Raw genomic sequence first — 27857 nt, 5'->3', positions numbered from 1 at the left:
TGCACTGTAGGGTTCTATGATTCTATATAATCTCTCCTTACTGCAGTAACTGCCTGCTTAACTAATAATGCAATGCTTCCTCCTCTTTTACCCCTCCTCTGTCTTGCCTGAAGTTTCTACATCCCGGACCCACGTCAGTGCTCGCCCTCTGAAGGAGCAGCCATGCCCTCATCTTTTCCCTGCAGCCCTGCAATTTTGATCCATTTCAGGTAATGATCCAATTCCCCTTTGAAAGCCCCGATTAAGCCTCCCTCCGCCACACGCTCAGGCTGTGCCATCCACACCCTAACCACTCACTATGTGAAAACATTTTCCTTTTTGTGTGGCAATGCCTTTGTTAATCACCTTTAATCTGCACCTTCTAGTTCTCAACCCTTTCACCAATGGGGAGGGAAGTTCCTATCTCCCTCCTCTGTCCAGACCCCTTGTGATCTTGACCACCTCTATCAACAGTCCTTCAACAGTCCCAACCTCTCTAATCTATATAACTCAAGTTTCGCATCCCTGGAACCATTCTCGTCAATCTGTTCTGCATGCTCTCTAATACCTTCACAACCTTTCTAAAGTCTGATGCCCAGAACTAGGCACAATACTCCAGCAGAGACTGAACCAATGCTTTGCACAGATCAAACATAACATCCTTGTTTTTCTATTGGGTATCCATAATTGATAAATCCCAGGATGCAGTGTGTTTTATTAACCAATCACTAAATCTGTCTGTCCACCTTCAATTATCTATACACTGAGCCCGCTCTGCTTTTGCACCCCTTTTAGAGCTGCACCCCTTATCTTATATTTTTCTGCATGTTCTTCTACTAAAATGATTCACTTCACTTCTCTGCATTGAATTTAATCTACCACTCGTATGCCTAATCTGTCAACCCGTCTATGCCTTTGTGAAGTTCTCAACCAAGCCTTCAAGGTTCACAATGCTCCCAAGTTCTTGCATCATCTGCAAACTGTGAACCTGCGCCCTGTATACTAAGCTCTGGATCATTAATAAATATCAGGAGGAACAGAGTTTGTGACGCCCATCTCTGGGGAACTCCACTATAAACCTTCTGCCAACCTGGAAAACAACACTTCATCACCAGGCTTTATTTCAGTTCATTTTGTCTCCACGTTACTACTGTCCCTGTTGCCCCCCGTTTTTTTGCCCTGCAGCATTTCATCAAGTGCTTGTTGGAAATCCATGTAGATCACATCAACACCATTATCCTCAACAACCCCTTCTGTTATTCCAGAAAATGAGCTAAACACAATTTGTCCTGAATAAATCTCTCCTGGCTTTTCCCAAGTGGGTGGCACGGTGGCACAGTGGTTAGCACTGCTGCATCACAGCGCCAGGGACCCAGATTCAATTCCAGCCTTGGGTCACTGCCTGTCTGCATGTTCTCCCCATGTCCAAATGGGGTTCCTCCGGGTGCTCCGCTTTCCTCCTACACTCCAAAGATGTGCTGGTTAGATTGACTGCAATGTTTAACTACCCCTTAGTGGTTAGCACTGCTGCCTCACAGCGCCAGGGACCCAGATTCAATTCCAGCCTTGGGTCACTGCCTGTCTGCATGTTCTCCCCATGTCCAAATGGGGTTCCTCCGGGTGCTCCGCTTTCCTCCTACACTCCAAAGATGTGCTGGTTAGATTGACTGCAATGTTTAACTACCCCTTAGTGCCAGGGGGATTAACAGGGTAAATACTACTTGAATCATCGATAGTCACGGGTAAGGTGCCTGAAAATTGGAGACTGCAAATGTTGTGCCTTTGTTTAAAAAGGGCTGCAGGGAAAAGCCTGGGAACTACAAGCCAGTGAGTCTCACATCTGTGGTGGGTAAATTGTTGGAAGGTATTTTGAGAGTCAGGATCTACAGGCATTTAGAGACGCAAGGACTGGTTAGGGACAGTCAGCATGGCTTTGTGAGTGGAAAATCATGTCTCACAAATTTAATTGAGTTTTTTGAAGGGGTAACCAAGAAGGTAGATGAGGGCAGCACAGTTAATGTTGTCTACATGGACTTTAGCAAGGCCTTTGACAAGGTACTACATGGTAGGTTGCTGTATAAAGTTAAATCTCACAGGATCCAGGGTGAGGTATCTAAACGGATACAAAATTGGCTTCTTCACAGAAGCCAGAGGGTGGTTGTAGAGATTTGTTTTTCAAACTGGAAGCCTGTGACTAGCAGTGTGCCTCAGGGATCAGTGCTGAGCCCACTGTTATTTGTCATTTATACTAATGATTTGGATAAGAATATAGGGGACATGGTTAGTGAGTTTGCAGATAACACCAAGATTGGTGGCAAAGTGGACAGTGAAGAAAGTTATCTCCAATTGCAGCAAGATCTTGATCAATTGGGCCAGAGGGCTGACGAATGGCAGATAGAGTTTAACTTAAACAAATGCGAGGTGATGCATTTTGGTAGACTGAACCAGGGCAGGATTTAATCAGTTAATGATAGGGCATTGGGGAGAGTTCCAGAACTCCCCAGAGATCTAGGGGTATATGTTCATAGCTCCTTGAAAATGGAGTCACAGGTGGACAGAGAAAAAATGTTGACTATCAACTTCATCTACGCCCCTCATTATTTTATAGACCTCTATAAGATCATCCCTAAGCCTCCTATACTTCAGAGAAAAAAGTCCCAGTCTCTCCAGCCTCTCCTAATAACTCAAACCATCAAGTCCCGGTAGCATCCTAGTAAATCTTTTCTGCACTCTTTCTAGTTTAATAATATCCTTTCTATAAACAGGTGACCAGAACTGTACACAGTATTCCAAGTGTGGCCTTACCAATGTCTTGTACAACTCTAACAAGACATTTCAACTCTGGAAAAAAGATTCTGACTGTCAACCCTATCTATGCCTCTCATAATTTTGTCACAGTTTCCCATCCTTGTTTAACTGGGCTTGGAATAACCTGAATATGATGCGCTTGGCTACGCTCTTCAGACAGTGACAGTGTGAAAGGTTTCCACCTTGGATTTGTGCTCCAGTCACCCTGCCCTGGGGATGAAGAGCTGTGAGTTTACACAACCAAACTCAACACCTGACTTGCCCAGAGGAACTGAGAGCTGTGGCACAGCTGCAGAGGCTATCTGAAGTGGTTAGCACTGCTGCCTCACAGCGCCAGGGGCCCTGGAAGGAGACAGATAGCAGGAAGCCGCAGACCAGTTAGCCTAATCTTAAGACCCAGGTCAGAAATTCCGAGCTGTTTTATGAAGAAAGATAAGGGCCAAATGCGGGCAATTGGGACTAGCTTAGGGGTTTAAAAATAAAAGGGCGGCATGGACAAGTTGGGCCGAAGGGCCTGTTTCCGTGCTGTAAACCTCTATGACTCTAAGTTAACCTAGAAGCCAAGTTTTACATTTGATTTCAGCATTGATGAGCATAAGTTGTTTCACTCCAGGTATGATTCAAGGTGCGACATGGCAGCGCAGTGGTTAGCACTGCTGCCTCACAGCGCCAGGGACCTGGGTTCGATTCCCAGCTTGGGTCACTCTCTGTGTGGAGCCTGCACATTCTCCCTGTGTCTGCATGGGTTTCCTCTGGGTGCTCCGGTTTCCTCCCACAGTCCGAAAGACGAGCTGGTTACGGTGCATTGGCCGTGCTAAATTCTCCCTCAGTGTTCCTGAACAGGCACCGGACTAGGGAATTTTCACAGTAACTTCATTGCAGTATGAATGTCAGCTTACTTGAGACACTATTAAATTAAACTTTGAACAAACCAAGCCCCACTGCCAATTATCAGTCTTGTGGGCACCCATGCCAATCCCACATTCTGCCACTAGAGGTTGAAGTCACTTACAACACGGACAACAATGGGTCTATGCAGCAAAGTGGGAGTGCCTTGGCTCACCTTTCCATGCTCTTTTGCAGCAGATACTGAGGCTGTGGGAGGCTGAGCATGTGCCGAGGGCGCGATGGGGGCGGCTGGTGCTGCGGTGAGGTTTCTGAAGACGATGATCGGCTGCCGGCATCGTTTGCTAAAGGAAGCTGCAGAGCTGAGAACAAGGAAAGGCTACGATTACATTAAACACCAGCATGTGTGAAGCAGAAACCCGGACTGCTTTGTCACCTCCAGAATCCCAGTTAGTCAGTTAGCAAACAAACACTGCCGGGTTTCAGCATAAGGGCTTTGTCAGTGCAGGCTCGATGGGCCGAATGGCACAGTAGGGATTCCATGATAAAAGCAAACATTACCAGTGATCAGGACTCAGGATGTAAGAAACAAATTTACACAGAGCCACAACTAGCAACATGACACATTATTGATCAAGTTGGAGATGAAGGGAGGAATGTGGAGCACAAAATGGGAGGGGTGTTCCCACAACAAAGCCACAAACTGGAAGGACAACCCTCCCTCACACACACCTCCCAGCAGTCAGCTGCAGAGTGGCTGTGTCAGACTGTCTAAGCTAACCTGCTGAGCCTTCCGAGAGTGGAGAGAGAGGAGACAGGTTTGGAAATGTTAATTGCTTAGAAACTGAAGACTGCAGTTGGCAATGCTCATTTTGAGATTTGGTTGAAGCCACGTGTGTCTCTGTGATCCTCAATGGCCTTGGATTGGAACTGGAGAAATAGTACGCAATGGCTGAACGGTCACCTTTGGTACTCTCGGAATCCATTCTCAGCCCTTAGCCTTCCAATCCTGTAACTGTTCTGCTCCCTGGCCCATGTGACCATATTGTGTGGAGGGCAGAACAGCTTGTGAGAGTATGTGCCTGCTTCCCCCACAAGGTCTGCCCACCCAACACCAATAAAGGAGCAAAGCGCAGCTTGGAAAGCTTTCAGACCCCAAGTTAAGGTCAACTGCAGACACTCATTACTGAGGTGAGAAGCAGTGAGAGATTGAATCCTGTCCACTGTCACATCACACAGTTTATTAGTCAGCAACTCACCAGGACTGGGGTGGGGAAGGGAACCTTTACTCCACAGCAGTTAGACAGCACTGAGGAGGGACAGCTTTAATCCCTTCAACTAAACAGATTCACTGCTCAGTGATAGAGTTTTGGTGACAACTAGGAAGCACAGCCCTGAAACCTGATCACACTGGCAAAATACTGAAATATGCTGCACAGAAAGGAGGGAAGGAGCAAAGGGAGTGAGCGAACATGGCAGGGGCAAGGAGCAGTCCGGAATCAAGGAGCAGAGACAATGCGTAGGCTGGGGGCAAGGAGCGAGGGTGGAGGGGGAGGGATAGCAGCTGGGGGTGAACGCAAGCTGGGGGAGCAGGAGGAAACAGGTCACGAGGGAGGGAGGGGGAGCACGAGGGAGGGATGGAGGGAGGGGGAGCACGAGGGAGGGATGGAGGGAGGGGGAGCACGAGGGAGGGATGGAGGGAGGGATGGGGAGCACGAGGGAGGGAGGGAGGGAGGGATGGATGGGGAGCACGAGGGAGGGAGGGAGGGATGGGGAGCACGAGGGAGGGAGGGATGCGGAGCACGAGGGAGGGAGGGAGGGATGGGGAGCACGAGGGAGGGAGGGAGGGATGGGGAGCACGAGGGAGGGAGGGAGGGATGGGGAGCACGAGGGAGGGAGGGAGGGAGGGATGGGGAGCACGAGGGAGGGAGGGACGGGGAGCACGAGGGAGGGAGGGAGGGAGGGATGGGGAGCACGAGGGAGGGAGGGAGGGATGGGGAGCACAAGAGAGGGAGGGAGGGGAGCACGAGGGAGGGGGAGCACGAGGGAGGGAGGGAGGGAGGGGGAGCACGAGGGAGGGAGGGAGGGGGAGCATGAGGGAGGGCGGAAGGGAGGGGGAGCACGAGGGAGGGAGGGAGGGGGAGCACGAGGGAGGGAGGGATGGGGAGCACGAGGGAGGGAGGGAGGGAGGGATGGGGAGCACGAGGGAGAGAGGGATGGGGAGCACGAGGGAGGGAGGGATGGGGAGCACAAGAGAGGGAGGGAGGGAGGGGGAGCACGAGGGAGGGAGGGAGGGGGAGCACGAGGGAGGGGGAGCACGAGGGAGGGAGGGAGGGGGAGCACGAGGAGGGAGGGAAGGAGGGAGGGAGGAGCACGAGGGAGGGAGGGAGGGAGGGGGAGCACATGGAAGGGGGAACATTAGGGAGGGAGGGTGAACACGAAGGAGGGAGGGAGAGGGAGCACAAGAGAGGGAGGGAGAGAGAAATTGAGGGAGGGAGGGCGGGGGGAGCATGAGGGATGGAGAGTACAGGGGGAGTTGAAGGGTAAGAGGGGGAGTGAGCAAATGGGGGAGGGGGGTTGTGGGGGAAGAGTGTGCATGCTGACATATTAAATGCCACAAGGGAGGGAGGGAGAAAGGGGAAGGTGTCTTGTCAATTTTTTTAGATCTATATCAGGGGATTTCTTTCCCCAAAGTAGGTCAGCCTATGTCCCAAATTGGCACCAGCTATGCCCCACATATAGTGCCATGTTTGCATTTAACTTTACCAGATGGGGGTGACCACAGCAGTGAGGGCAATGAGATTACACAGTGTAAACGCTGAAGTAATCTAACAAAATACACCACATACAAACCAGGACAAGTCTTCAGCCATGTCCTCTCGGCATTGTAAAATCTGAAAAGAAGGTTAGACTCGACTGGAACAAAGCTGGGCAAATTTATGACTTGTTTTCCTATTTTCTAGTGCTTGTGAATGTCTGGGTGAGCAGTGGGGTTCTCTCTCTCTGGATTCAGACTGGAATAACCACTAATCTTAGCCAGTTCATACGAACCCAGGAGTGGCCTTTTAGCTGAAGGGAAAGCACCTCACAGTCCAAAGTGACATCAGCCGATTGGTCAGATGTTGCCAGAAGTTGAGGAGTGGAGAAGGTAATGGATATATTATCGAAGGACAATCTTCCATTGCTGCAGCACGTGCCACAACCTCAGGACATCAAAAAGGACTTTACAGCCAATCGGGTACTATTAAAAAATACCTCATCACTGCCATGACATCGGGAAGGTGGCTACACAGCAAGCTTCCACAATGTGATCAGTCCCTTCAGTTACATGGTGGACACAATGGTTAGCACTGCTGCCTCACAGCGCTAAGGACCTGGGTTCGAGTCACTGTCTGTGGAATTTGCACATTCTCCCCATGTTTGCCTGGGTTTCCTCCAGGTCCTCTGGATTCCTCCCACAGTCCAAAGATGTGCAGGTTAAGTGGATTGGCCATGCTAAATTGACCCTTAGTGTTAGGGGTATAAACAGGGTAAATACATGGGGTGACAGGGATAGGGCCTGGGTGGGATTGCTGCCAGTACAGGCTCAATGGGTAGAAGGTATGGAGCAGGTGTGCTGGGATATTTTACACCCAGCCAAGATGGTGGATGAGGCCTCAGTTGAATGCGCGTTTCTCAGTGGGAAGCGCTCACTAAGCAAGACCCGGTTGTGAAAGTGCCATCGTGACTGATCCTTCCCATGAACAGAGGCCTTTCCCTTCCTTCATAACCACATCTAGAAAATAGAAAGTCTGTCCATAAATTTGCACAGGTACGTTTCTTTGCGTTGTGAGGAGAGAAGGGTAACAGTGCCATTCTATCTCTGTCATGCTACAGAATCAATTCCAAGACTGCATGCTGTGGTCATGCACAAGGGCAGCCATTTCAGTAAGAACTACAGGAACATGCGTCAGCCAGAGATCAGACTCTCCAGTAGATGCTCAGTGAGTGAGTGAACGATACCGTCAGGATAGGGAGAAGGTATGTAAAGAGATAGAGAGAAATAGACAGAGAGATAGAGAGAGACAGAGAGAGAGAGAGATAGAGAGAGAGAGAGAGAGACAGAGAGAGAGACAAAGAGAGAGAGAGACAGAGAGAGGGAGAGAGACAGAGAGAGGGAGAGAGAGAGACAGAGAGAGGGAGAGAGAGAGACAGAGAGAGAGAGAGACAGAGACAAAGAGAGAGAGAGAGACACAGAGGGAGAGACAGAGAGAGAGAGACAGAGAGAGGGAGAGAGACAGAGAGAGGGAGAGAGACAGAGAGAGGGAGAGAGAAAGACACAGAGAGAGAAACAGAGAGAGAGACAGAGAGAGAGACAGAGAGAGAGACAGAGAGAGAGACAGACACACACACACGAAGACAGAGAGACAGAAACAGGGAGAGAGACAGACAGAGAGAGAGGGAGGGACAGAGAGAGATAGACAGAGAGAGATAGACAGACAGACAGACAGAGAGTAATCATAACAGGAACAAGGTGAAGGAATGAAACAATGGAATGATAAAAAAGAGGAATGAGAGAGAGCAACAAAAAAAAATTGGAGAAAAACACAGATTGAACAGAAAAGAGAAGATATGTAAAAAACTGCAGGAAGGAGAGAGCTCCGGTAAAATGGAAAGCACAACGGCATGGAGATTGAAAGTATAAACAGCAAAAAGGAGGAAGACAGAAAGTTAGGTAGGTGCATATGATAAATAAGAGATTTGGTACCTGCTCGTTGGGATGGGGCAGGAGCAGGGCTTAGAGTGATCACTATAACTGGATCAGGAAAAGGAAAACTGGATAAATCATAACGTATCAAAACTTGGCATAAACACAAACCAATTCTTAACGGGTAAATTAAATCCAATGAAATTAACAATGGAACACAGGAGTTGAGTGACAGGCAAAAGGTAAATGGGGTGGATTCACAGCACTGAAGTCTCTGTGTCTCACAGCAGGGTCCTAGCACACAGCAGAAAACTTACACGGCGGGGGAGCTCAACTCCCAGGGAGTAATCAAGTTGTTCATCACAAGATCATCAATTTCAACAGGACAGTGTACCCAATGCGCAGCTTGTGAAAAACACTCCCACACCATGATCATTCTAAACAAATCAAACACACCCCCATTCTTCCGAGCCACTCCACAAAACACTTTTTATTTACTGATTAGGTACAGGGTTTAAGTAAAGCAATTACTACATAATTTCATTAAAACACAATTACCTTTATTACTCATTTCACAAAGATGTTATCCCCAAATGTTTCGATGCAATATGGTGCTTAGAGAACCAGTAATGGGGGCAGTGAGAAACAGGGAATGTGGTGTGGGATGGATTGGATTTGTTACACTGGAAAAGTTCGTCTACTGCTAGTCACTGCAGTTCCCCCCACACTCACACTCTCTCCGTATTCAATCTCCCCTCATGCTCCCCCCGAAATCAATCCCCCCTCATGCCACGCCCACCCCTCTCCCCACCTCACTCTTCATGCCCCCTCCTCACTCTCTTGTGCCCCCCCCATTCTCTCATGCTCCCACGCCTCACTCGTTCACACCCACTCCGCCTCACTCTCTCATGCCCCCACACCTCATTCTCTCACACCCCCCTCACTCTCTCAGTTCCCCATGTTCTCTTACACCCCTCTCTCACTCTCTCAGTCCCCCTCATTCTCTCACTCCCCCCTCCTCACTCAGTCACTCCCCCTCCATCTCACTCTCTCATGCTCGCCGTCACTCTCAGAATGAAACAGAACCTGTGCAGCAAGAGGCCATTTGGCCCATTATTTCTGCCCCCACTCTCCAAATAAGCATCATATTTAACACCATTCCCCTGCCTTCTCCTATTCCCCTGCACATTGTTTCTATTCGGATAATCATCTAATGCTCTCTTGAATGCCTTGATTGAAACTGCCTCCACTATACCTTTGGGCAGTGCATTCCACACCCCAACCACACTATGTGAAAAAGATTTTCCTCCAATCACATTTGCTTCTTTTGCAAATCCCATCTCTCATTCTTGATCCTTTTACAAGTGGGAACAGTTTCTCCCTGCCTACTCTGTCCAGCCCCTTCAGGATCTTAAACCTCGTTATCAAATCCCCTCTTCACCACCTTCTCTTCAAGAAGAACAGTCACAATCTCTCCAATTTATCCTCATAACTTGAGCTTCTCATCCTCAGATCCATTCTTGTAAACCTCTTCTGCGCTATCTCCAGTGTGTTCACATCCTTTCTAATGGTGAGGAACCCAGAATTGTACACAATATTCCAGCTGAGGTCTAACTAGTGTCGTGCTTAAGCTCAGCATAACCCCCCTTGCTCTTGTAGTCTGTGCCCCTACTAATAAAGCCCAGGACACTATATGCTTTATTAACTGCTTGTTCCACTTATCCTACCATCTTCAATGATCCATGCACATATACACCCAGTTCCCTCTCTCCTGCACCCTTTAAGAAAAATACCTACTGTCCATTAATCTCTGCTTTCTATTATTTAGCCAATTTTGTAGCCACGTTGCTACTGTCTCTTTTATTCCATGAGCTTTAACATTTCTCACAAGTCTGTCGTGTGGCACTGTATTGAATGCCTTCTGAAAGTCCAGGTACACCACATCAACAGCATTAACCTCATCGACCCTTTTGGTTACCCCCAGTTAGTTAAACATGATTTCCCCTTTAGAAATTTAGAAGTTATCCCTGAAGTCAGTCAAGCAACATCCTGCGTGGTATCAGATGGTGAGAAGAACCCTATGTCCCACTCCTCCCTCACCATCTCTGCTCTGCCCCGTCAGAGGTGGTGGCAAAGTTGGGAGGGAATGACCCTGCGATCCCTCATCATTGACCCTGGACCCCGTACCCCATGGAGTCCACGGCATCAGGTCAAACACGGGCAAGGACACTTCCTATTGGTTACAACCCACCACCTTTCCTCGAATGGTAAAACAGCACTCTTCCATGTTGAACACCACTTGAAAGAAACTTGAGGATAGAATATACAGAATATGCACTGAATGAGGGGCTTCAATGCCCATCACCAAGAATTGGTTTCTGGTGCTGAGGATTTGTGCTCCAGAACTTGCCGCTCTCCTAACCAAGCTGTTCCAGTACAGCTACAGCACAGTCATCTACCCGGCACTGTAGAAAATTGCCCAGGTAAACAGAAACAGAACAAATCCAATCTGGCCAATTACCGCCCATCAGTCTACTTTCAATCATTAGCAAAGTGATGGAAGGGGTTGTCTGCAATGTTATCAAGCTGCACATACTCAGCAATAAGCTGCTAATTCTTGGTAAGATTCACTAATGATCTCCCCTTCACCACCAACCTATCATTTGCTCTTAGTGACTCTCACAACCCTTTCCTTGAAGCACATTTCACAACTTGCTCTGGATACCCACTTAGTTATACTGAAATTGATTTGTCAATGAAGTGCCCATTCTGTAAGCTTATTAATGTGTAACTATTGTTGTGTTATTCCTTTGCATCAATTATATCTTCCCCAATTTGGTGCAATCTGCAATGTACTTTGGCACACTAATCACATGCAAATTGCATACCTACGCACTGACACACGCAAATATGCAACAGACATGCTATACAATATACGCTGACAGATAGGATCAGGAATGGCACCCCCACCCTCCTCTTCCCCGACATTCAATGGTATTACCATCACTGAATCCTCCAATATCAACATCCTGGCTGGGGGTGGATGGGTGTGTGTGAGAGTGAGAGTGAGAGTGAGAGGTGGGGGGTGGGGGGTGTTGGGGGTTGCGGGGGGGGTGTTACCACTGACCAGAAACTGAATTGGATCAGCCATACAAATACTGTGGCTACAAGGTCATCTGATGAGGGGAAATTGGTTGAATCTCATTGATAGTGGGGTCTAAATGGTGCTTTACAGTGCCTAGACAAAAGTTAGCTTGCTTTGTTCAATGTACAGGAGTGATGAGTGTTCTCGGCTTGCTGGCATTAAGCAGGTTTGGGCTGTAGTGGCTCTGTTTATCCAGGTCAGATGGAGGCTATGTTGTTTGGGGGAGTAGACCGCCCTCCCTCAAGATGTCCCCTTTTAGGGGCTTTTGGATTGCTCTCCCTTCCTCTCTCCTGAGACTCGGTTACCCTGGGGATGGAGTGCACTGTTGGTTGCAGGGCTGAGTGCGAGTCTGGGTGCTTCAGTTCAGCGTTGTTGGAGTTTACATGGGAACTCACCATCCTGACTTGGAAGTATATCGGCCATTCCTTCACCGTTGTTGGATCAAAATCCTGGATTCCCTCCCTAACTGCACTGTCGGTGTACCTATACCAAGTGGACTGCAGCAGTTCAAGAAGGCGGCTTCCCAACACCTTCTCAAGGGCAATTACGGTTGGGAAACAAATTGTGGCCTAGCCAGCAACACCCACATCCCATGAAAGAATGAAAAGTAATTTCGCCCCTTGCTCTCTCAGAACAGGCAGACTTGCCACCTAACTCCACACATCCACCTTCACCCCACATCCTTCAGAGATTTGGTGAGCAGAGATTTATCAAACCCAATTTTAAATTTAAGTATTAATCTCATGTCAACTTTAGATGGCTGACGAGACTTCTGTCACCCTAATTCCTAGGGACGGAGGAGGGAGAGGGAGGGGCGGAGGAGGGAGAGGGAAGGGTGGAGGGGGGAGAGGGAGGGGCAGAGGGATGGGCAGAAAAGGGAGAGAGAGAGGGGAGAGGGAGGGGCAGAGTTGGGCAGGGCAGAGCGGGGAGACCAAGGGGCTGAGAGGGGAGAGGGGGCAGGGAGAGAGGGCAGGGAGAGAAGGTGGGGAAAGGGGGTCGGAAGGGGCAGAGGGAGAGGGCAGAGGGAGGGGCAGAGGGGGAGAGGGAGGGGCGGAGGAGGGGAGAGCACTCAATTCTGAAGCTCATTTGGGAAACTGATGCAGACATGATGGACCTAATGGCCTCTTCGTGAACTGTTAGCCCCTTGCTCTCTCCCCCAGAGGGGCAGAGGAAGGGGCGGGGGGGGGGGGAGAGGGAGGGGCGAAGGAGGGAGAGGGGACAGAGAGGGAGAGGGAGGAGTGGAGCAGGATGCGCAGAGAGGGGAATGGGAGGGGCAGCGGGGAGAGTAAGGGGTGGAGGGGGAACGAGAGGGGCGGAGGCTGGAGCGGGAGGGGCTGGGAGAGAGAGCGAGGGACTAACAGTGCAGGAAGAGGCCATTTGGCCCATTACGTCTGCATCAGTTTCCCAAATGAGCTTCAAAATTGAGTGCTATTCCTCTGCCTCTTTCGCCTGTACCCCTGCACATTGTCTCTATTCAAATATTTATGCAATGCTCTCTGGAATGCCTCAACTGAACCTGCTCCCACCACACTTCCTGGTGGCACATTCCTGACCTCAAATCTGCTTCTTTCACAAATCACAAAAGGAAAATGAAGAAAAATGGTGGCAAAGTGAGTTAGCGTCTGGACACTGCCCTGCTTTAACCCCTCCTCACTGTTCCCGAAAGCCTCCGACAATATTCCAACGTAACTGATGGAACCATACCTGCCCTCACGGAAAGGAGTGACAGCCAGGAAGCCTTTTTTGCAAAGGTGGGTTAAAGATTCTGACTCTGCTGGCGAGGTCAAAGGCCTGGTGAGGTCTCTGAAAGGAATGTGAAGCGGTCCGCAAGATCTGCACTTCTGCAACTGCCAAAGTGACAAAATCATGTCAACTGTCAGGCAGTCGGCTCCGAAGCTGCACTCAAACTCAGGGTATCTGTGGGATTGCCAAGGTCTGCAATCCAGTCACAGCAACCTGAGCAAAGACCTTCCCTTCGGTACTCACAGAGCAGATGGAGATATATAATACATACACTGTAATGCTGACACACCTTGTCTTTGCTACTCAGAAGATTTCCTTATTGAACTCTTCAAACAACATCTTATTCCACTAAACTGAAGTAACCAACCTAGGCCTCAGTAAACTGCTGGCTATGTGGTTTGGATGTAATGTCAGGAGGTTCCAGTTCTGGGGCAGCTGTCAGCAATCCTGACTATAAACACAGGGCTGGAATATAAGCCAGCCTCGGCCTCCCAGTGTGCGGGAGACTCATGTAATATTGATTTAAACATTACACAGTAGATAGTCACTTATACCAAAAGCAGGAAGGGGATAGGAAATTGGAGTAGTAACAGATTCTCCAATCTCCTCCAGCCTGCTCAGCTATTCATCAAGATCATGCTGATCTGATCCACTTCCCTGCCAGTTGTTGCTAATCCTCGACTCCCCTCTCTTTCCCCCGTCGTTCTCAAACTTGGGTATATGCAATGACGCCAGTTCCCCTGAGGTAGAGAATTCCAGAGGTTAACCACCCAGAGAAAAGGAATTCTTCTTGGTCTCCGAAGGAGATTCCTCATTCTGAAACTTTGGACCTCACCCCATCCTGGACTCCACCCCACCCCTCCCCCCACCCAACCCTTTCCCACCGAGAGGAAATCACCCTCTCAGTGACTACCCTGTCACGACCCCTCAGAATCTTACATGTTTCAAGAAAATCTCCTCTTGTTCTTTCAAATCTGTACAACATTTCCTCATAAAACAGTCCCTTTCACCCAGCGATCTGCACCACTCTTTGGCAGAGCTGAAGGTAATTGAAAACAGGATACGTAGGATGATCCCATTGCAACGGTCTTCAGCTCTGACAAAGAGTCGTCCAGACTTAAAACGTCTCTCTCCACAGACCTGCTGAGATTTTCCAGCACCTTCTGTTTTCTATTTCAGATTCCAGCACCCACAGCAATTTGCTTTGATCAATTCAGTGAACTTTCTCTGCATTGAAAAGACATCCCTCCTTCAATAAGGAGACTCGAACTGTGCACAGGATTCTCAGATGTGATCACACTAACCTTCTGCGTAGTATAGCAAGACTTCCGTACCTTTACACTCCATCCCCTTTGCAATTAAGGTTAGTAAGTCATGATGACTTTTTTCATCAAGTACAAGGTCAGCCAGAATCTTCCAAACGGCAGATTCTACAGTGCCTCTTCATTTTAATAATATTTGGCTTTTCTATTCTCCTTACCAAAGTGGATAAGCTCCAATTTCCCCATATTTGATCCCAGGTTTCTGCCATACATAACCTATCTGTATCCCTGTGGGGTTCTATGAAATGATGTGGAGATGCTGGTGTGGGACTGGGATAAACACAGTAAGAAGTCTGACAACACCAGATTTGAGGCCAACCAATCACTATCAAATAAGGTGGCTGGACTCAAATCTGATGTTGTCAGGCTTCTTACTGGGTTCTATGAGAAACGTCTTTGTTGGGAAGGCACCTAAGACCCTAGTCCTTGTATATTTCTGATATGTGGGTGATACATTTGCTATATTTAAGTCTGTAGCAGAATGTAATCATTTCCTCAATGGGCTCCATCCCACGCTGAAATTCACCTCAACAGAAACTTGATGAAATCTGCCAGGGTTTTCTCAACCACAATGTACAGCAAACCTACCATCACATGTCAATGCACGCCTAGGGATTCTTACAGCTCTGCTCAGTATAAGGTTGATCTTATCGACAATTGAGTAAATAAGGCCCAAGTCACTTATACACTCTGCAAACTTGATGCTGAAAAAGGGTGTGTCAAAGATATTTTGCAGGATAATGGCTACCCTGATCAGATCATCCCACACTGCAGATCGCACAAACTCATGAAATGGCACCAAAGCTGTCACTTTTGGCCCTGAAAAGAGCCCAATCCACTTCAGATTTGGGCGGCATGGTGGTTAGCACTACTGCCTCACAGTGCCAGAGACCCAGGTTCAACTCCCTGCTTGGTCAGTGTCAGCCTTCAACACTATCATTCCCATGAAACTCATCTCCAAACTCCGTGGCCTGGGCCTCGGTTCCTCCCTCTGCGACTGGATCCTGAACTTCCTAACTCACAGACCACAATCAGTGAGGATAGGCAACAACACCTCCTCCACGATCAGCTTCAACACCGGTGCCCCACAGGGCTGAGTTTTCAGACCCTTTCAGTACTTGCCAACCTATGGCTGTGGGGCCAAATTCCCCTCCAATTTGATTTTCAAGTTTGCTAATGACACGACTGTAATGGATCGGATCTCAAATAATGATGAGACAGAATACAGGAATGAGATGGTGAACTGGTGCAGCAACAATAATCTCCTCAATGTCAACAAAACGAAGGAAATTGTCATTGACGTCAGGAAGTGTAAAGGAGAAACCCCTCAATGGGATGATCATCAATGGTCTACATCAATGGAGACAAAGTAGAAATAGTCAAAAGCTTCAATTTTCTAAGTGTCCAGATCACCAGCAACCTGTCCTGGTCCCCCCCTCACCCCACCACGCCAACACTATAGTTGAGAAAATCCACTAATGTCTTTATTTTCTCAGAAGACTAAGGAAATTTGGCATGTCAGCTACGACTCTCACCAACTTTTACAGATGCACCGTGGAAAACATTCTTTCTGGTTGTATCACAGCTTGATATGGCTCCTACTCTGTCCAAGACTGCAAGGAATTACAAAAGACCGTGAATGTAGCCCAATCCATCACGCAAACTAGCCTCCCATTCATTGACTCTGTCTATCCTTCCTGCTGCCTTGGCAAAGCAGCCAACAATAATTAAGGACTACATGCACCCTGGACATTCTCTCTTCCACCTTCGTCCTTCAGAAAAAATATACAAAAGTCTGAGATCACGTACCAACCGACTCAAGAACAGCTTCTTCCCTGCTGCTGTCAGACTTTTGAATGGATTTACCTCAAGTTGATTAAGTTGATCTTTCTCTACATCCTAGCTGTGACTGTAACACCACATTCTGCACTCTCTCATTTCCTTCTTCATGAATGGTATCTTTTGTCTGTATAGCGCGCAAGAAACAATACTTCTCACTGTATGTTAATACATGTGACAATAATAAATCAAACCATCTGTGTGGAGTTTGCATGTTTTTCTCATGTCTCCATGGGTTTCTTTCGGGCGCTCCGGTTTTCTCCCATAGTCCAAAGATATGCAAGTTAAGTGAATTAGCCATGCTAAATTCTCCCTCAGTGTACCTGAACAGGCGCCAGAGTGTGGCGACTAGGGGAATTTCACAGTAATTTCATTGCAGTGTTAATGTAAGCCTATTTGTGACTAATAAATAATGAACAGATCACCCTGAGAGGGAAAGATATCTCAGAAATGTGAGCAGCAGGTGAAGCTAGCTGATTCTCATTGCAATGATGAATTAGCAACACTGACAGGGTGCTACAGTTACAAAAGAGTAATGTGCTACGTGGGTTTCAGCACCAGTATGGTGTTAGGCATGTGGGCTGTACATCCCAAAGGCTGGTGGATTATATCAAACTGCATGTCCCTGCCGCTGTTCGTAACAGGAAAGGTACAACCGTGTGCCCAACCATTACAAATCCCAAACCAGAGTGTCCAACTAATTTATGATTGTTACTCAGGCACACAATGTGGCATGTTTGTTATGTATATTAATATATAGGGCTCTGTATTTTGCAAACAGAAAGAACACATATACACATTGCACCTATTTCAGAAAACAAAAGAAGTTACAGCCATTCTCTGATTCGTTCCTCAGGGAACTGCCTTGACCAGAGTCAAGGTGCCCTGTTTAAATTTTTAAATGTTTGGCAGTTAACTGTCAGTCAGCATTAATTAGTGCATTCTCCATGGCAATGCTTCTACTAATCAGAGTCCACTTGCCAACGAATCAGCATTTTCTTCTCACATAGTATAAAGTTGTTGTTTCTCGAATATCGATATTCTTGTGATTGTCCTGATGAGCGCAAGATGAAAAGCTTTGACAAAATATATATTTTTAGCAATACGTTCTGTATGACCAAGCACCTATTTAAATATGTATAATGGTTAAAATAGGGCAATAGTTTTAATCACTGGAGATATTACAATCACAAACAAATTCCAAAAGCTTCAAAATACAATTGTGAACAGATTCGTCAGTTTGCTGACATATTGCAAATAATCGTGAGGGGGCAGGTTGGCAGGTTTTTTTCAATTATTTTAAGAAAAGGAGTTTTTAAAGAGAATATGTGTGTATTTCCAACTCTCTGTGCCCCATTCCCCAGCTCCTAACTCCTGCATACTGACAGGCCATGCCTGAGGTTTGAACACTCTGGGGAAGTGGACAGTGAGCCAGCTGCGGTAGGTGATGGACAGCAGGAAGAATTCTCGCCACCGCTCTGTACCTTTACAGATCTCATTCAAGCATTTCACCGTCAGCATGGACATACCCCATAAGACTTTGGCGGGGGAAACTAGCTATCCACCAAAGCTCCTTACGTATTCTGTTCCTTTCACAACAATTGAACATCATGACGACACCACTTCTGACAGTTTGAGTGAGGAATGGAGTGAAACAGGGCTTTGCCCTCACCCCCACTTTGCTATTTCCATCCTGGGCCCTTCCCCTAAGGTATCCTGTCCTGGGGGACTGGGCCCTTCCCCTAAGGTGTCCTGCCCTGGGGGACTGGGCCCTTCCCCTGGTCTCCTGCCCTGGAGGACTGGACCTTTTCCTCTGGTGTCCTGCACTGTGGGACTGGTTTCTTTCCCCTCGTGTCCTGCCCTGGGGGACTGGGCCTTTTCCCCTGATGTCCTGCCCTAGGTGACAGCGCCCTTTCCCCTGGTGTACCATCTGATTTGGATAGTGGTGACTGAGGTTGTGAAGTTAGGGGGATTATTGTGGTCTATGTGAACTGCCCGGTAGTTACACCCAAGGATTCCAAATCAAACCACCAAGCTGAAACAGAATCAACAGGGATGAAATAGAAGTGGTCGAGAGCTTCAATTTTTAGGTGTCCGGATCACCAACAACCTGCCCTGGTCCCCCCTGCCAATACTATCATTAAGAAAGCCCACCAATGCCTCTACTTTCTCAGAAGACTAAGGAAATTTGCCATGTCAGCTCTGACTCTCACCAACTTTTACAGATAAGAACATAAGAACATAAGAAATAGGAGCAGGAGTAGGCCATCTAGCCCTTCGAGCCTGCCCCGCCATTCAATAAGATCATGGCTGATCTGTCGTGGCTCAGTTCCACTTTCCCGCCCTCTCCCCATAACCCTTAATCCCTTCTCTTATCAAAAACCCATCAACCCGCTTCTTAAAAATATTTAGCGAGGCAGCCTCCACCACTTCAACGGGCAGAGAATTCCAGAGATTCACCACCCTTTGAGTGAAGAAGTTCCTCCTCAACTCCGTTCTAAACCGCCTCCCTTTTATCTTGAGGCTGTGCCCCCTAGTCCTACTGTCTTTTTTGAGCGGGAAGAGTCTCTCCACCTCTATCCTATCCATCCCATTCATCATCTTATACGTCTCAATGAGATCTCCCCTCATTCTTCTAAACTCTAACGAGTACAAGCCTAGTTTATTCAGCCTCTCCTCATAGCTCAATCCCCTCAACTCCGGTATCAGCCTAGTAAACCTCCTCTGCACTCCCTCCAGGGCCAAAATATCCTTGCGCAGGTGCGGCGCCCAAAACTGCACACAGTACTCCAGCTGCGGCCTCACCAATGCCCTATACAGCTGCAGCAAGACCTCCCTACTTTTATATTCAATCCCCCTCGCTATGAAGGCCAGCATCCCATTTGCACCGTAGAAAGCATTCTTTCTGGTTGTATCACAGCTTGGTATGGCTCCTGCTCTGCCCAAGACCACAAGAAACTACGAAAGGTTGTGAATGTAGCCCAGTCCCTCATGCAAACCAGCCTCCCATCCACTGATTCAGTCTACACTTCCCACTGCCTCAGCAAAGCAGCCAGCATAATCCAGAACCCCGTGCACCCCAAACATTCTCTCTTCCATCTTCTTCTGTCAGGAACAAGATACAAAAGTCTGAGGTCATGTACCAACCGACTCAAGAACAGCTTCTTCCCTGCTGCTGTCAGACTTTTGAAATGGACTGACCTTGCACTAAGTTGATATTTTTCTACACCCCCGTTATGACTAACACTACACTGTCTCGTTTCCTTCTCTATGAACAGTATGTTTTGTCTGTATAGTGCATAAGAAACAATATTTGTATGCTAATACATATGACAATAATAAATAAATCAATTGGTCCATCATTCTTCGAGCGGTGCCTGTAACGTCCTCCCATCAGGGTTAGGATTTACAGCTGCACTCCTCTAGACATTTCATTCAGTCCATCAGTCAGTGATCCCTTTTATCTGCTACTGACACTGGATGGGGCCTTCCATCAACTGCAGATTCTCCCAGCCATTCCCAGATTGAGAAGCACTCCACCAAACTCAATTCACCTTTGATCATTTACAAACTCGGGTTAAGATGTGAAACACTGGAGACTGGTAACAAGGATAACAACTTGCGGAAACCAGGCAGTATCTGGAAAGTGGGAGACTGATTTAACAATGGCTTCCATTCTGAGGATCGAAGATCTTGTTTCTCTCTTCACAGAGGCTGCCCGACCTGCTGAGCAATTCCAGCATTTTCTGAGTTTACAACAATTCAAATCTTTGAGTGATGGTAGGAGGAGGTTTCTGTGACTGGATGTCTGTTTCTAGTGGAGTTCCGCTGGGGCCCTTGCTCTTTGTGGTACATTAATGATTTGGACTTAAAGATAGGGGGCATGGTCAAGAAACATGTGGGTTTCACATAAATTGTTAGGTGGTAGTAGTGGGGATATCTGTAGACTGGGTAGACTAGTGGTTAGCACACTGCCTCTCAGCTCCAGGGACCTGGGTTCGATTCCTGGCTTGGGTCACTGTCTATGGAGTTTGTACATTCTCCCTGTATCTGCATGGGTTTCCTCTGGGTGCTCCGGTTTCCTCCCTGTGCGGGTTAGGTTGATTGGCTAAGCTAATTTGCCCCTTAGTGTCCTGGAATGCGTAGGTTAGAGGGATTAGCGTGATAAATTTGTGTGGTGCTGGGGATAGAACCTGGGAGGGATTGTTAATGCAGACTCAATGGGCCGAATGGCCTCCTCCTGCATTGTGAGGATTCTATAATTTCTACTGCAGGAGACTGCAGCGCTGGTCAGATGGGCAGGGTAGTGGCAAATCACACTCCACCTGAGAAAGAGTGAGGTAATGTACTTGGGGAGGGTTAACAAGGCAAAGGATTACTCTAGGAATGGTAGAACCCTTAATAGTACTGAAGATCAGAGAGACTTTGGAGTGTATATCTACAGATTGCTGAAGGTGGCAGGACAGGTAGATCAGGTGGTTAAGGCGGCATATGGGAAACTTGTCTTTATTAGCCAAGACAAAGAGTACAAGAGCAGTACAAGAAATTGTATAAATGGTAGGTTAGGCCGCAGCTGTATCCAGTTCTAGTTATCACATTATTGCACTGGAGAGGCTGCAGAGGAGATTCGCCGGGACTGGTGGGTCTGAGCTATGAGGAGAGATTGGATAGGCTGGGGCTGTTTTCCTTGGAGCAGCGAAGGTTGAAGGGACCTGACAGGTGTACAGAATTGAGGGGCAGAGATAGGGTCAATAGGAAGACAATTTTTCATGTGTAGTGAGGACAATAACCAGAGGGCACAAATTTAAGGTAAGAGGTAGACCAAGAGGAAAGTTGAGGAGAAACATTTTCACTCAGAGGGTGATGGGAGTCTGGAAACTTACTGCCAGAAAAGGTGACTGAATCATAAACTTGGAACACTGACAGAGTATTTAGATATTCACTTGCACTACTGTAACCTCCAGAGGTCATGGGTCAAGTGCTGGAAAACAGGATTTGTGTAGTCAGATTGTTGCTGACTGGCGTGGACACAATGGGCTGAATGGCCTCATCCTGTGCTGTAAACATCGGTTAATCTATTATCCATAGAACAATCTGGAGAGAGGTCACTTCACTGGGCTTCAGCCTGTTACTGACTCTGACTACCCTGCTGTTCTATTATAAATAACACACTCTCCTGACTCAGAGCCAGTTTGTGTTATTTTCCAAACAGGATATGGGAAATGTTTATCTTATTTTAAGTACGAAAGTGTAAGTATAGAAGTCTTCAGCGCAAACAACATTGATTTTTACACAACAACCTTAACATAGTAAAAGAGCAAACAACGCAGGAGTATTGTCAGAAAAGCAGGACACAATCAAACAGGAAGGGAAACGGTGTGTAAAGTTTATTTATTAGTGTCACAATAAGCTTACATTAACACTACAATGAAGTTACTGTGAAAATCCCCTGGTTGCCACACTCCAGCACCTGTTCAGTACACTGAAGGGGAATTTAGCACGGCCAATTCACCTAATCTGCACATCTTTGGACTGTGGGAGGAAGCTGGAGCACCTGGAGGAAACCCATGCAGACATAGGGAGAACATGCAAACTCCACACAGACAGTGACCCAAGCCCGGGAATCGAACCTGGGTCGCTGGCGCTGTGAGGCAGCAATGCTAATCACTGTGCTGCCCAGTAGGTCATTATTGCAGGGATAGGAGTATATGAAAGCCTTGTCGCAATCGTGCAAGCAGGGGTGCATTGGTGAGACCATATCCTTGTATCAAATGTGCATGAATTGTGTTTAAATTTATGCAAGTGGTTGGCTTAAGATGGACATTCACTTGAACCCTGGCAAATAGGCACAACTGACTAACTGTGGTTGCTTGGTAGGACAGGACTTGAACATTGCTTAAAAAGAGAGATTCTGTCAAAACATTTCATTATGCATTCATCAGGAAAGGGGTGCTGACTAGTTGGCAACTTATCAACATGTTGCCATGGCTAAGGCACCAAGGAGGAGTTGTCCCTCATGGTTTTGTTGATTCAGAAAAGGTATAATATCCAGACATGTTCATTAGCAAGGAGCTATCAGCAGCCCCTTTTCTTGTGCAGTATTCACTGTCTACTGTATTTGCTTCTCCCAATACAGTCTCTGCTACACTGGGCAGGTAGTGGCGTGGTGGTACAGTCACCAAAGTCCCAGATGACCATAGGCTGCTCTTGTCTGACATGTAATGATTTAACCTGAGGGTCACCGCATCTCAGGCGAGGGGCAGGGTTGAGGAATAACCTCAGCCAGTCCGGATATGAATTGTCGCTGTTGGTGTCGCTCTGCAATACGGACCAGTCATTCAGCCAACTGAGCTAATCGGCCTCCTTGCTTGGTGGTATTCTTATTAGATCAGTAATGCAGGGACCCAAGAAAATGTTCTGGGACCCGGCTTAAAATCCCTCCACAGTAGAAAGTTGAATTCAATAAAAATACATGAAGACCATGAAATGACTGTTGTTAAAAACCCATCTAGTTCACTAATGTCCTTTCTTTTTAATTCACTCATGGGACATGGGCATAGCTGGCTGGCCAGCATTAATTACCTGTCTCTAGCTGCCCTTGAATTGAGTGTCCCACTCAGCCATTTCAGAGGGGCAGTTAAGAGTCAACCGCATTGCTGTGGCTCTGGAGTCACATGTAGGCCAGACCGGGTAAGGACGGCAGGTTTCCTTCCTGAAAGGACATCAGTGAACCAGTTTTTTTCCCCCAACAATTGACAATGGTTTCGCGGTCATCAATAGATATTCCTAATTCTATATATTTTTTTATTGAATTCAAATTCCGCCATGGTGGGATTTGAACCCGGGTCCCTAGAACTCACCCGGGTGAGTTTCTGGATTAATAGTCCAGCGATAATACCACTAAGGCCTTTTTCTCCCCTTTAAGGATGGAAATCTGCCATGTGGACTACATGTGACTCCAGACTCCCAGCAATGCAGTTGACGCTTAAATGTCTCTTTGGGGATGGAAAATAAATGCTAGCTCAACTGATGATGCCCACATCCCATGAATGAATGAAAAAAAAAGACGCAGGCCCCGTCGCTCAGTCCATGGCACTGTCATTTTAACTTGGTATCTTTCCCTCATGTCCATCATTAGCCTGTTGCAATGTTCCAGTGAAGCCCAACGCAAACTGAAGGAGCAGTGTACATCTTCTGGTTAGATACATTACGGCCCTCACTCAACACGGAGCTCAACAACTTTAGACTGTGATCTCTTTTTTTAAATCCAAAGAAGTTTTTGTCTCAGCACAAATCCCTCCCCATCCCCAACTCGGCTATCTGTCACTTAAGTTTTGCTAAGTTTCTTCTATTAACGCATGCTTATCTTTAGCCTACTATCAGCACCTTCCATACACCTTTCACACTGCCATTATTGCCAAGCTAAAGTTCCAGGCTAGCCACACGGACCCACGCCGACTATGGCAAGGTCTGCAACACAACAGGCACGAAAGCATGTAAAATTGCCACCTCCAACTCACCCCTCCCTAATGAGCTCAATGCATTCTAAGCCCGTTTTGAGCAAGAGGTCAGCGAGGGCACACCCTCCCACCCTGGAAGCCTCAGATGAACCCGTACCTGAGGTCACCATTGTAGACGTCAGAGCAGCTTTCTTGAAGGTCAACCCACGGAAAGCGACTGGCCCGGATGTGGTACCCAGACGATATTCAGATCTTGAGCGGATCAACTGGAGGGGGGTATTTGCAGACATCTTCAATCTCTCATTACAACAATCTGAGGTCCCTTTCTGCTTCAAGATGATGACCATCATCCCAGTACCAAAGGCAAACCAAGCTGCGTACCTTAATGACTACTAGCCGGTGGTTCTTACATCCATTATGAAGTGCTTCGAAAGGTTAGTCATAGCACAAATCAATTCTGGCCTCCCAGACTGCTTGGATCCACTACAGTTTGCCTACCCAGGTCCACAGCAGACACCATTTTCTTGGCCCTGCACTCAATCTTAGAACACCCAGATAACAAAGACACCTATGTTAGACACCTATTTATTGACTACAGCTCAGCCTTCAACACCATCATTCCTACGAAACTCATCTCCAAACTCCATGGCATGGAGACATTGGCTCCTCCCTCTGCGACTGGATCCTGAACTTCCTAACTCTCCGACCACAATCAGTAAGGATAGGCAACAACACCTCCTCCACAGTCATCTTCAACACCAGTGCCCCACAATGCTGTATCCTCATTCCTACTATACTCCTTATACACCTATGACTGTGGGCAAATTCCCCTCCAACTTCATTTTCAAGTTTACTGACGACACCGCTGCACTGCGTCGGATCTCAAACAATGACAAGACAGAGTACAGGAATGAGATAGAGAATCTGGTGAACTGGTGCAGTAACCAATAATCTCTCCCTCAATGTCAATAAAACGAAGTAGATTGTCATCGATTTCAGGAAATATAGTGGAGAACATACCCATCTACATCAATGGGAGTAAAGTAGAAATGGTTGAAAGCTTCATGTTTTTAGGTGTCCAGATCAACCTGTCCTGGTTTCCCCCCATGCCGACACTATAATTAAGAAAGCCCACCAACGCCTGTACTTTCTCAGAACAGTAAGGAAATTTGGCATGTCAGATATGACTCTCAGTTGCTCCCTCAGTCTAAATTTGCATTAGCTCAATAATAGCAGTCACACCACTGGCTCCTGTGGAACATCATGGATATTTCCACAGTCAGAGCAACGCTGCATTTATCCTAGCCTTTGTTTTTAGTCCTCAGCCTTCAACTGACACTAGGCTTTCATTCCATGTTCCTTTACTGTTACCACTTCTGTGTGGGATTATCAAATTCCTTTTGAAAACCCACATAAACTACATGCACATTAGTAACAGGAGGAAAGGAGTGGGGCCACAAAGAGGTGCAGGAAAATGTTTCGAGGAGAGTGAGAGCTAGGAATAAAAACTAAGTGCTTTGCCTCTGTTTTCAGAGCAATGCACACAGATTGTAGAAGCACGAGTATCAAGAGAAGTTATTAGTCAAAGCGAGATCATAGAGGTTTACAGCATAAAAACAGATCATTCAGTCCAACTTGTCTGTGCCGCGCTCTCTTTTAAACTGCTAAGCTAGTGCCAGTTGCCCGAGTTTGGCCTACATCCGTCTATACCCATCTTAAAGACAAATCGTACCCGACTCTACAATTACCTCTGGCAGCTCACTCCAGACACTCACCATCCTCAAAGAAAGGCTTGCCCCTCTGGATCCTCTTGTATCTCTTCCCTCTCACCTTAAACCTATGACCTCTAGTTTTAGACTTTCTTATCTTTGGGAAAAGATGTTGACTATCCAACTGATTGGTGTCCCTCATTACTGTATATACCTCTGTAAGATCACCCCTAAGACTCCTACGCTCTGGGGAAAAAAGTCCCAGTCTACCCAGCCTCTCCTTATAACTCAAACCATCAAGTTCTGCTAGCATCCTAGTAAATCTTTTCTGCACTCTTTCTAGTTTAATAATATCCTTTCTATAATAGGGTGAACAGAACTGCACACAATATTCCAAGTGTGGCCTTACCAATGTCTTGTACTTCAACAAGACGTCTCAACTCCTGTATTTAATGTTCTGACCAACGAAACCAAGAATGCTGAATGCCTTCTTCATCACTCTGGTGGGGCACGGTGGCACAGTAGTTAGAACTGCTGCTTCACAGCAGCAGGGACCCAGGTTCGATTCCTGGTTTGGGTCACTGTCTACGTGGAGTTTGCATGTTCTCCCTGTGTTTGCATGGGTCTCCTTCGGGTGCTCTAGTTTTCCTCCCACATTCTGAAAGACGTGCTGGTTAGGTGCATTGACCCGACCAGATGCTGGACTGTGGTGACTAGGGGAATTTCACAGTAATTTCATTGCAGTGTAAGGCATACTTGTGACTAATAAATAAATAAACTCTAAACTAAACTTAAACCATCCAGCTGTGACTCCACTTTTGAGGGGTTATGAACTAAATGGCACTAAATATAAAAAGCAAAGCACAGCATAACAAATGAAAACATTTCCCAGTATTTCCTGACACAAAGTAAACTCTAAATCAACGGAACAATCTCCAAAATCTGATCCTTTACATGTCTGGATTCTGAGAATTGGAACAGGGAGGGGTCGCTTGGAGCCTGACTCCAATGATCATAATTCTATGTCTTGACCACATGGGGATGTGGTCAAGAAGGCGTATGGTGTACTGGCCTTCATTAATCGAGGGATTGAGTTTAGGAGTCAGGAGGTAATGCTGCAACTTTATAAGACCCTTGTCAGACCCCACTTGGAGTACTGTGCGCAGTTCTGGTCGCCTCACTACTGGAAGGATGTGGAAGCTATTCAGAGGGTGCAGAGGAGATTTACAAGGAGGTTGCCTGGATTAGGAGGCATGCCTTATGAAGATAGGTTGAGGGAGCTAGGGCTCTTCTCCCTGGAGAGACGAAGGTTGAGAGGCGAACCTGATAGAGGTTTATAAAATGTTGATAGGAATAGATAGGGTGGATTCTCGGATGCTATTTCCCAGGGCTGAAATGGTCGCTACGAGAGGACACAGGTTTAAGGTGCTGGGAAGCAAGTACAGAGGAGATGTTAGGGGTAAGTTTTTCACTCAGAGGGTGGTGAGTGAATGGAATCGGCTGCAAGTCGGTGGTGGTAGAGGCGAGCTCGCTGGGGTCTTTTAAAAGATTTCTGGATGAGTACATGGGATTTAATGGGATTGGGAGTTACAGATAGTTCTATGGCCTGGTAGGTATGGATATGATCAGCGCAACTTGTGGGCCGAAGGGCCTGTTTGTGCTGTAGTGTTCTATGTTCTATGGTGAGGAGGATTGTGCCAATGGACAGCAAGGTGGGAAATCAGACTCTCCTCAGTTACAAACAGATAATCCAGGAAACTATAGGCTGCAATCAGCAAACTACCACAGTCTAATAATAGAAAAATCAAGGCTAGTCAGTACGGGTTTCTAGAAGATAGCTCACAAAACAAGAATATAGCCTTTTCCACCCACAATCCTATCCAATTTCCTCCTAGCCTTGTCTGCCTTGGTGGAAATATTCAACATATTTCAAGTCTCTAACCACAGTTGGTCACATCCCGCTTTTTACACACGAAGTTAGTCTTTTGAAATGTTGCCCAGGGACACTTCTGCAAATTCTTGGAGAGAAACAGGGGTACACCAGAATCCCAAAGTTGCAGTCATGTCCTGTGTCTGAGGATCATTCTTAATTTCACAATACACAGATTGTGTGCAAGCCCTGTGATATCTCATAGCTGTTAGCAAAGTCAATCAGGCAGTCGTGAACTCTGGTTTGCCACAGACTGAGCATGACTCAGCCACAACTACTCATGTAACCAACTATAAGATTGCAAATTCTCACTCAAAACTAGTAAACCGTGGTGTTGGGTCGAAAACACTTCCACAACTACAGGCTCATGCAGCATTCAGCAATAAAAA

At 47.1% G+C, this 27857-nt stretch overlaps 1 protein-coding gene across 2 annotated transcripts in view; it reads right to left on the bottom strand.

Annotated features, from left to right (window-relative positions):
• map2k7 (mitogen-activated protein kinase kinase 7) overlaps window positions 1–27857 on the bottom strand; it is a 102443-nt gene that overhangs the window by 34239 nt on the left and 40347 nt on the right. Inside the window, exons 2-3 of one of the 2 annotated variants that reach the window (XM_080216468.1) lie at window positions 8381–8428; window positions 3851–3995 (exon numbers count right to left, since the gene is read on the bottom strand). In XM_080216468.1, the coding sequence (XP_080072594.1) occupies window positions 3851–3995; window positions 8381–8428 (193 nt within the window). The remainder of the gene's footprint in view (window positions 1–3850; window positions 3996–8380; window positions 8429–27857) is intronic. The other variant, XM_080216469.1, reaches the window with a different exon arrangement.

Source organism: Carcharhinus amblyrhynchos, chromosome 33 (genome assembly GCF_965287045.1).
Source record: "Carcharhinus amblyrhynchos chromosome 33, sCarAmb.v2.hapA, whole genome shotgun sequence".
Taxonomy (NCBI): domain Eukaryota; kingdom Metazoa; phylum Chordata; class Chondrichthyes; order Carcharhiniformes; family Carcharhinidae; genus Carcharhinus; species Carcharhinus amblyrhynchos.
Note: the sequence above shows the minus strand (reverse complement) of the source record. Positions and strands in the feature narration are given on the sequence as shown.